At 38.3% G+C, this 11,344-nt stretch overlaps 1 protein-coding gene across 1 annotated transcript; it reads right to left on the bottom strand.

Moving 5' to 3' along the window:
* Positions 1-214: 214 nt before the first annotated feature.
* Positions 215-11,036, bottom strand: LOC133567975 (uridylate-specific endoribonuclease C-like). Its single transcript, XM_061919634.1, has 7 exons — positions 10,877-11,036; positions 7,613-7,712; positions 5,931-6,042; positions 2,905-3,026; positions 2,724-2,836; positions 915-1,068; positions 215-849 (listed from the first exon to the last, which is right to left on the bottom strand). Exons 1-7 carry the CDS (start codon positions 10,885-10,887, stop codon positions 589-591), a joined length of 873 nt encoding a protein of 290 aa, XP_061775618.1. The 5' UTR covers positions 10,888-11,036; the 3' UTR covers positions 215-588.
* Positions 11,037-11,344: the final 308 nt, after the last annotated feature.

The raw sequence follows: 11,344 nt of genomic DNA, 5'->3' as shown, positions 1-11,344 counted from the left end.
TAAAGCATACTTTCCAACCCTCCCGATTTTCCCAGGATAATCCCGAATTTCAGTGCCCCTCCCGAAAATCTCCCGGGGCAACCATTCTCCTGAATTTCTCCCAATTTCAACCTGAACAATAATATTGGGGGCGTGCCCTAAAGGCACTGCCTTTAGCGTTCTCTACAACCTGTCACGTCAGCTTTTCCTCCATGCAAACAGTGTGCCAGACCCGTCACATAACATGAGGCTTTTATATACACACAAGTGAATGCAAGACATACTTGATCACACTGAGGGTAGCCGTATAAACAACTTTAACACGGTTACAAATATGCGCCAGACTGTGAACACACACCAAACAAGAATGACAAACACATGTCGGGAGAACATCCGCCTGGGAACGCCTCGGGATCTCCCTGGACAAAGTGGCTGGGGAAAGGGAAGTCTGGGCTTCTGTGCTTAGGCTGCTGCCTCTGCGAACCGACCTTGGATAAGCGGAAGAAAATGGACGGATGGATGGATGTATTATATTCTTTAAAGTAAGAGTAAAAACACTATAAGGTTGTCTTGTACTTAACAACTGTGATTTGAGACGCTATGGCTCGTTTACAAATCCTGGTTGTTGCTGCTGAGGAGTTTGGGGTAGGACGTGCCGATGGAGCGCCCGTGGCGATAGACCACCAGCTCTAGCGTGTACTCGTCCACTTTGACCAGCACCGACATTCTCTTCTCCGTGGACGCGAGGAAGATGACGGTGAAGAGAGCAACCTCGAACTCGGGGCTCACGCCGATGAAGGAGCCTCCGATGGGCTTGACCAAACCCTTCCAGCTGAACTGCAGGTTGAGGACGTGGTCGTCCTCGTCGGGCTGTAAAAGATGGTGAAGTGAAGACGGGCGTGGCGTGGCAAAGAGACTTTATGTGTTTGTCTCACTGTGTTTTTTTTGTCTCTTGCTTTGTAGCCTTTGTAGTCGATGTGGTCGCGCTTCTCCTGCAGGTAGAACTGCACCCAGTTGTGAAGACCCATCATCTCCTGGCCATACTTGGTCTCCCCAACAAACACGTGCTCGAACCCGCAAGAATCCTCTCTGATGAAAGCAAGTGCACTCAATTATCACACATTTCTTGCACTAGTACAATCCCTGTTTCCATATGAGTTGGGAAATTGTGTTAGATGTAAATATAAACAGAATACAATGATTTGCAAATCCTTTTCAAGCCATATTCAGTTGAATATGCTACAAAGACAACATATTTAATGTTCAAGCTCATAAACTTTTTTTTTTTGCAAATAATAATTAACTTAGAATTTCATGGCTGCAACACGTGCCAAAGTAGTTGGGAAAGGGCATGTTCACCACTGTGTTACATCACCTTTTCTTTGAACAACACTTAATAAGCGTTTGGGAACTGAGGAAACTAATTGTTGAAGCTTTGAAAGTGGAATTCTTTCCCATTCTTGTTTTATGTAGAGCTTCAGTCGTTCAACAGTCCGGGGTCTCCACTGTCGTATTTTACGCTTCATAATGCGCCACACATTTTCCATGGGAGACAGGTCTGGGCTGCAGGCGGGCCACGCTGTTGTAACACTTGTCTTGCTGAAATAAGCAGGGGCATCCATGTTAACGTTGCTTGGATGACAATATATGTTGTTACAAAACCTGTATGGACCTTTCAGCATTAATGGTGCCTTCACAGATGTGTAAGTTACCCATGCCTTGGGCACTAATGCACCCCCATACCATCACACATGCTGGCTTTTACACTTTGCACCTATAACAATCTGAATGGTTATTTTCCTCTTTGTTCTAGAGGACACCACGTCCTCTGTTTCCAAATATAATTTGAAATGTGGACTCGTCAGACCACAGAACACTTTTCCCCTTTGCATCAGTCCATCTTAGGTGAGCTCGGGCCCAGCCAAGCTGGCGGCGTTTCTGGATCTTGTTGATAAATGGGTTTGGCTTTGCATAGTAGAGTTTTAACTTGCACTTACAGATGTAGCGACCAACTGTAGTTTCTGACTGTGGTTTTATGAAGTGTTCCTGAGCCCACGTCGTGATATCCTTTACACACTGATGTTGGTTTTTGATGCAGTACCACCTGAGGGATCACAAGTCCGTAATATCATCGCTTACGTGCTGTGATTTCTCCAGATTATCTGAACTTTTTGATGATCTTATAGACCGCAGATGGTAAAATCCCTAAATTCCTTGCAATAGCTCGTTGAGAAATGTTGTTCTAAAACTGTTCGACAATTTGCTTACAAAGTGGTGACCCTCACCCCATCCTTGTTTGTGAATTACTTAGCCTTTCATGGAAGCTGTTTTTATAGCCAATCATGGCACCCACCTGTTCCCAATTAGCCTGCACACCTGTGGGATGTTCCAAATAAGTGTTTGATGCGCATTCATCAACTTTATCAGTATTTATTGCCACCTTTCCCAACTTCTTTGTCACAAATTCTAAAGTTAATGATTATTTTGCAACAACAAAAAAATGTTTATGAGTTTGAACATCAAATATGTCGTCTTTGTAGCATATTCAACTGAATATGGGTTGAAAAGGATTTGCAAATCATTGTATTCCGTTTATATTTACATCTAACACAATTTTCCAACTCATATGGAAACAGGGTTTGTAAATAAATATCCAATTAACTTTTCCTTCACAGCTAAGAATTGGTTATTAACGCTAAGGCCTTGAGCTTCCCCTGGTGGTGACTAGACCAAAAAGAGCTCACCCTCCGCTCCTGTCCCGGTGGTACAATCTGAACCAGATGTCGTAGAGCTGTCTCTTGAAGTGCGTAAGGTCTGTTGGAGACTGTCTCTTCTGGATCAGATACTGGTGAGCATGCTGGCGGTGCACAAAACAACAACATGGTTCCTGATCGCCCGTCTACTGTCACACTATTGTGTTGTCACCTTCATAACTTCTGTCTCCAGAATGGCGTCCAGAAACTTGTGGTTCTCCTCGAACTCCTCTGACGTCACCTTCTCTGACACGCCGGTCGACATCTCGTAGTTGTCCAGCAGGTTGATGAAATCTGCATCAAGGATAAAGCAAACTTGTTTCCAGTAAGTCCACGGATCTCAGATTGTCATTACAGCCTTTTTACACAGATCAGGACTTGGATGTGGCACGTCTGTGGTTATGACCGGCTCCCTTTACACAGTGTCCCCCCTTTGTTACTCTTACTTTGTCAGGAAGGGGGTAAATTGCGGAGTCTCTGCTGTTTGTAATGTTGATAGCATTTTTTTTTTTTTAAAAGATAGAGAAAAAATTCAAAATCCTAATTATTTAGAGGGGTTTATCTGGAAATATTTTAGATAGGTTAATCCCATTTATAAAAGGCCAAAAACTTAATTGTGTTTTTAACAGCCGGTTTCAACTAAGTCCCTACTGTAATTAGTTTTTAGAAAAGTTGGTTTTGCATAATAGGTGCAATGGCTGGGCGATATGGCCTTTTATTAATATATCGATATTTTTAGACCATGTCACAATACACGATATACATCTCGATGTTTTGCCTTAGCCTTGAATGAACACTTGATGCATATAATCACAGCAGTATGATGAGTCTGTCTACATTCAAACATTCTTCTTCATACTGCATTAATATATGCTACTTTTAAACTTTCATGCAGAGAGGGAAATCACAACTAAGTCAATTGACCAAAACAGTATTTATTAAACAGTTATTAAGCAGTGGCACAAACATTCATGTCATTTCAAAACAGAAAGTGCAAGATTGTCAGAGACATTTTAAAACAAGCTATGAGTGCACTTTTGTGCGTGATGTCACTAAGATGACATATCAAAACAACACTAAATTAAAGTGCACTTTTTGTACAGAACGCCACTACTATAGTTTAAAACAAATAAAGTGCACTTTTGTGCAGATGTCACAAATTATTTCAATAACTGTCAAATAAAAATTAGCTGCATAATAGGAAATCAAATAGTGTATGTGCTTCGCTATGTTGTAAGTTACTGCGGACGTTATCTCCTGTTGACTATTTTTTTTTTATACAGTGTTGATCTGAAAATGGTTGCTTCGGCATTTTGTGGGTGTGGCACTGGCGGAGATGTTGACATGCGGAGTTTCAAGCACTCTTCATTCTATAGCGCAGGGGTAGGGAACCTATGGCTCTAGAGCCAGATGTGGCTCTTTTGATGACTGCATCTGGCTCTCGGATAAATCTTAGCTGACGTTGCTTAACACGATAAGTAATGAATAATTCCACTTGTAATCACAGTGTTAAAAATAATGTTCAAAATATAAAACATTCTCATGCATTTTTAATCCATGCATCCGTTTTCTACCGCACCTGTTCAAGAAGTTGCGTTAATGATAAGAAGTTATTTATTTATTATTGGTTAGTGTGGGGCTTGCCCTCCTGGGGGTTCTTCAGACCACCAAGCACCGACATGAGAGCCTGTTTCAGGGTTACAATATTGTTTTATTTTTGAATAAGTTTCCAGCAATAGTATTTACAGCCCCAACCCCATCTCTCCTCCTGGCTGCTGCTTATAACAGAGCAACAGGTGATTAGATAACTAGGCCCAGGTAGGCCATCTACGCACCTGTCGCTGCAGGCCCGCAGCCCACGCCCCCTCCAGTTAGCTTCAGAATAACAATGTTATTACAAAGAATAAGAGACCTATTATACTCTAGAAATGTTGTTCTTACTTAAAAATGCACATGTTTAGTTGTGTTCAGTGTTAAAAAAATATTATATGGCTCTTACGGAAATACATTTTAAAATATTTGGCTTTTTGGCTCCGTCAGTCAAAAAGGTTCCCGACCCCTGCTATAGCGGGTGACTTTTCAAATGATGCTACATTAGTAGAACTGCTACTTTTTATAGCAACGCTTTTGCTGCATACTTGACATATTACGGTTGTCTGTTCGACACCTCCCTCTTGAAGCCAAACCCCCGGCAGAAGATGGACCCCGTGCTGTTTTTCTTGGGAATTAATTATTCCTTCATTTGTTACCAGATTGGCATCTTCTTTCTCTCATTTTACCACTCGCACCTCTCCGCTAGCATCACAGCTAACGTTACCCATGCTGCTACCTTTTTGCTCCGCGAGAGCATATGACGTTGCAGGCGTGACAGTATGTGACGTATGTAAGAAGGTGCGCTTGTTTTAAGTCTCTGTGAGAAGGAGAGACAAGAAAGAGTGAGAAGAGCCTGTAGTGTAATGCCAGCAGCTAAAAGCAACTGCGTGAGAAGGTATACTCGAATATCACGATATAGTCATTTTCTATATCGCACAGAGACAAACCTGCGATATATCGAGCCCTAATAAGTGCCCTTTAAATTGATATTCTGGTCATTTTATTTTTAATTTGTTAGCAATTTTGCTTTTTTTTTTAAATCCCAAAAAATTCAGATCCAAATTATTTAGAGTGCTTTATTTGGATATGTTTTAGATAGCTTAATCCCATATATAAAATGGCAAAAACCTAATTGTGTTTTAAACCTAATTGAGCTGGTTTCAAGCAAGTACCTGCAATACTGTAATTAGTTTTTAGTGCATATAAACATACCAATTGTGTGTGTCTGGGGCGGTGACATTGGGGATGGGGGCCCTTTAAGGAGTCTTATCTATGATTAATTTGGTGCTACGCCCCTGGGTGGAAACATGATGGTTCTACTATATCCCCATTGTTCCATTTTAATTAATGTTGTTTTGTACAGAACAGGAAAATGGGTAAAAAGTGGTGGCTTTTCTGCTCTGATACTTCTTCCGGAGATGGAATACCAATCATGTCAAATCCTACAAAATCAGCTGAAAACCTACAACAGTGCTTTTGGATGTTGTACTTTCAATGTATTCTCATACCACCGAGCAAACGTCATTGCAAAGGTGAAGGACAAGGTTTTTTTTTCTTCACTTAGTAAATAAAACATTAAAACGTAATAGAAGATACTCAACGTACGAGAATAGGTCTTGATGCTCCTCAGCTTGTCTTCATTGACGTACGTGAAGAGTGGCGCCCTGGCTCTGTCTCTGGCGTAGTTACTGCCCTGCGCCACGTAGCCTGCCCGCCCCTTCATTTTAGACACAAACACGGAACAACAACATTGGTGGTCAAGATCTAATGCTACTCCCACAATGTTCCCCACTCTATACTTTAGACCTGGACATATTAAGGCCTGGGGGCCACATCCGACCCGTTAAGCTTTTGAACCTGGCCCGTCGGACACTCCCAAATAATTTTTTTTTGGAAAGTGTATTTGACGTTATGATGTGCAGTGATGTTTTCTGATGACCGTAAGTCTTCAACTAAGTCTTACAATGGTTGGAATCTGCACCTTAGAATTATATATATACTATATATAGTGGATCTAATATATACTATATATATACTAGTTACTAGGGGCGTGGGAAAAAATCGAAAATTGGGGGAGTTGTGGAACTTGGAAAAATGTCTTATTGATTTAAATGAAGTGAAGTGAATTATATTTATATAGCGCTTTTCTCAAGTGACTCAAAGCGCTTTACATAGTGACACCCAATATCTAATTTTTACATTTAAAGCAGTGTGGGTGGCACTGGGAGCAGGTGGGTAAAGTGTCTTGCCCAAGGACACAACGGCAGTGACTAGGATGGCACAAGCAGGAATCGAACCTGCAACCCTCAAGTTGCTGGCATGGCCACTCTACCAACTGAGCTATGCCGCCCCAAATTTCCAACATTTCTGGGAATTTCCCAGAAATGTTGGATTTTCTGAAAAAGCGGGAATTTTTTGGAAAATGGTAAAACAAATGAATGAGTTGAAATGGTTGGTGTTGAAATTTGTCGAGAAATGTTGAAGTAGTAACATGTTGAATGGTTTTGCGGAATTCCTGGAATTTCGGGAAAACCGGGAATCTATCCAGTTCAAAAACAATTTAGTTTTTTGTCCTAATTAAGAAGAATGCTTTGACGGTGGAACGGTGGAAGTGGGTTAAAACATGTTGGAGGAGTAGTCGCCAGAAAAAAGGGTGGAGAAGGGGCTTTGGAAAGACCAGGAATTCTGGAAAATCCTGGAATTTTTTGGAACTTTGGAAAAAGTTTGAATTTTTACAATGGTGGAATGGTTGGAATAGGTTGAAAAATGTGGAAATGGTCAAAGTTTGAAAAATGGCCTATTCATTTTGAATGGGAAAAAATGTCCTGTAAAACCTGGATTTCTGGGAATTTTTGGAATTTGTCAAGGGAAAAGACCGTAATTCCCGAATAGCCTGAAGAGTTTGAAGTTGGAACGGTTTGAATGTTAGAGCTCACCAAAATTTGGACAAGAAGACAAATAATAAAGTGAAGTTGGAGAATAAATAGATTAATTTTGTTGTGGAAAAGCACATGCTCCAAAGCATTCACATAATAAACGCCTTCCAGCCCCGAGTGAGCATGCCTGACTCTTTGGGCGGGCACTGCCTCAAGAGCTGTTCTGGTCAGTGAGTTGGGAGCCTGCAGCTTTTTAGCCTACTGACTAGCGTCCTTGACTTGTTTAGTCACAGGTTTGAGCCTGGGTGTGCGTGGGATGACCACTGTTACGTTGCACCAAGTCAGCTGTGTTGTAATCTCCACCCCTTTTATCCCCTCAAGCACAAACATTGCTATTCTCCAAGTACTGACCTGCGGAGAAATGATGTAATCAGTTCCCGGTTTCAGGCGGTTGACGTCCAAGTGCCAGAGATCGTTGAGCACCTCTGACAACTCCTGGTTGGTTCCTTGACTGAAGAACAAAGCACATTACTTTAGCGCCGTCTTTAACAAAATGCAATGTTTTGCTCAGTGGCCTAGTGGTTAGAGTGTCCGCCCTGAGATGGGTAGGTCGTGAGTTCAAACCCCGACCGAGTCATACCAAAGACTATAAAAATGGGAGCCATTACTTCCCTGCTCGGCACTCATCAAAGGTTGGAATTGGGGGTTAAATCACCAAAATGATTCCCAAGCGTGGCCACTGCTGCTCACTGCTCCCCTCACTTCCCAGGGGGTGGAAAAGGGTGTGTGTGTGATTATCAGTGGTACTTTATAGACTGTATTTATAATAATCACATGTGAATAATGCTGTATAATGGACTGTATTTATGTTATTCACATGTGAATAATGCTGTATAATAGACTGTATTTATAATATTCGCATGTGAATAATTTCGTATAATAGACTGTATTTATAATATTCACATGTGAATAATGCTGTATATTAGACTGTATTTATGGTATTCACATGTGAATAATGCTGTATATTAGACTGCATTTATGTTATTCACATGTGAATAATGTCGTATAATAGACTATTTATATTATTCACGTGTGAATAACGCTGTATAATAGACTGTATTTATATTATTCACGTGTGAATAATGCTGTATAATAGACTGTATTTATATTATTCACTTGTTAATAATGCTGTATAATAGACTGTATTTATGTTATTCACATGTGAATAATGCGGTATAATAGACTGTATTTATAATATTCACATGTGAATAATGCTGTATATTAGACTGCATTTATGTTATTCACATGTGAATAATGTTGTATAATAGACTGTATTTATATTATTCACGTGTGAATAATGCTGTATAATAGACTATATCATTCACATGTGAATAATGCCGTATAATAGACTATATTTATATTATTCACGTGTGAATAATGCTGTATAATAGACTATTTATATTATTCACGTGTGAATAATGCCGTATAATAGACTATATCTATAATATTCACATGTGAATAATGCTGTATAATAGACTGTATTTATATTATTCACGTGTGAATAATGCTGTATAATAGACTGTATTTATATCATTCACATGTGAATAATGCCGTATAATAGACTATATTTATATTATTCACGTGTGAATAATGCCGTATAAGACTGTATATTATTCACGTGTGAATAATGCCGAATAATAGACTATTTATATTATTCACACATGAATAATGCTGTATAATAGACTGTATTTATATTATTCACGTGTGAATAATGCCGTATAATAGACTGAATTTATATTATTCACGTGTGAATAATGCCGAATAATAGACTATATTTATATTATTCACGTGTGAATAATGCCGTATAATAGACTGAATTTATATCATTCACATGTGAATAATGCCGTATAATAGACTGTATTTATATCATTCACGTGTGAATAATGCTGTATAATAGACTGTATTTATATTATTCACGTGTGAATAATGCTGTATAATAGACTGTATTTATATCATTCACATGTGAATAATGCCGTATAATAGACTATATTTATATTATTCACGTGTGAATAATGTCGTATAAGACTGTATATTATTCACGTGTGAATAATGCCGAATAATAGACTATTTATATTATTCACACATGAATAATGCTGTATAATAGACTGTATTTATATTATTCACGTGTGAATAATGCCGTATAATAGACTGAATTTATATTATTCACGTGTGAATAATGCCGAATAATAGACTATATTTATATTATTCACGTGTGAATAATGCCGTATAATAGACTATATTTATATTATTCACGTGTGAATAATGCCGTATAATAGACTATATTTATATTATTCACGTGTGAATAATGCCGTAAAATAGACTATATTTATATCATTCACATGTGAATAATGCCGTATAATAGACTATATTTATATTATTCACGTGTGAATAATGCTGTATAATAGACTGTATTTATATTATTCACGTGTGAATAATGCCGAATAATAGACTATTTATATTATTCACGTGTGAATAATGCCGTATAATAGACTGAATTTATATCATTCACATGTGAATAATGCCGTATAATAGACTGTATTTATATCATTCACGTGTGAATAATGCTGTATAATAGACTGTATTTATATTATTCACGTGTGAATAATGCTGTATAATAGACTGTATTTATATCATTCACATGTGAATAATGCCGTATAATAGACTATATTTATATTATTCACGTGTGAATAATGCTGTATAATAGACTGTATTTATATTATTCACGTGTGAATAATGCCGAATAATAGACTATTTATATTATTCACACATGAATAATGCTGTATAATAGACTGTATTTATATTATTCACGTGTGAATAATGCTGTATAATAGACTGTATTTATATTATTCACGTGTGAGTAATGCTGTATAATAGACTGTATTTATATTATTCACATGTAAAAAATAGTGTTTATTATTTATTGTGAGTGAACTGTGGTGCTGGATTTCCTCCAGGGTTCAATAAAGTACTTTCTATTCTATTCAACTTTAACTTTAACTTAACTTTATCAAGGGTGGCCAAAACGCGGCTCCTGCACTTATGTCAGCATAGAAAACATCATTTGCAAAATAATAAATAAATGCACAGTGCTTCATTTTGACTTAGTGAAATATTAGGAACTTTGCAGATATGGTGGTCATTTGAAATATTAGGATATAAATGAGAATAACAACTTTGTAATGTTATTTTTGTTTTGTCAGTATTAAAGCTTGTAACTGTAGTGTTAGCCAGCAAGTACACAATGTTAGATCCCTGAGTTCCTGTTTTGCATAACATCTCTATTTTTGCAGTGTGATGTTTTGACTGGGTCCTCTCTCTTGTTGTGTAACCATGACTATTAACTACCAGCAGACCCTGGTCGCACAAAGTCCCCATTGTACAACCCAGCTGTGAAACGATACAAAACTTATTTTGCAAGAGGAACGACAAAAACATCAAAATGGAACTTTTTTCCCCCTCCCTCCCCATTAACAAGAAGCATGCCACTGCTCCATATGTTACAGCAGGCCGACTTGTTGACACAATAGAAACGTGTATTTGGAGTGCAAATACAAAGTTTACGAGCAGATGGAAACGTCGACAAAGTGGCTCAAACACTTATCCACGTTTGCTTACCTTCTCGCCATGTTTCCCTGCAGAAGAGAGGGACTTGACTCGCATTTTAGGAGGAAGAAAGTACTGTTGCAGATGCAGAGGATGTCATGACATCATCGAGGACGCCAGCCAATGATGAGACGGACAAAATATTCCCTGCACGCCCACCGCGAGAAGGGCGGATGCTGTCATGTGCTCGCCTTATCATACTTGCCAACCTTAAGACCTCCGATTTCGGGAGGTGGGGGCGTGGTTAAGAGTCAAGTATTTCATATATATAAAGAAATACTTGACTTTCAGTGAATTCTAGCTATATATATATATTGATTTTCTTGTATTTATATATATATATATATATATATATATGTATATATGTATATATATATATATATATATATATATATATAATGTATATATATGTGTATATATATGTAGGTGTGGGAAAAATCACAAGACTACTTCGTCTCTACAGAACTGTTTCATGAGGAG

The sequence above is a fragment of the Nerophis ophidion genome, linkage group LG14 (assembly GCF_033978795.1).
Source record: "Nerophis ophidion isolate RoL-2023_Sa linkage group LG14, RoL_Noph_v1.0, whole genome shotgun sequence".
NCBI classification, from domain to species: domain Eukaryota; kingdom Metazoa; phylum Chordata; class Actinopteri; order Syngnathiformes; family Syngnathidae; genus Nerophis; species Nerophis ophidion.
This window is presented reverse-complemented; position numbering and strand designations above follow the sequence as displayed.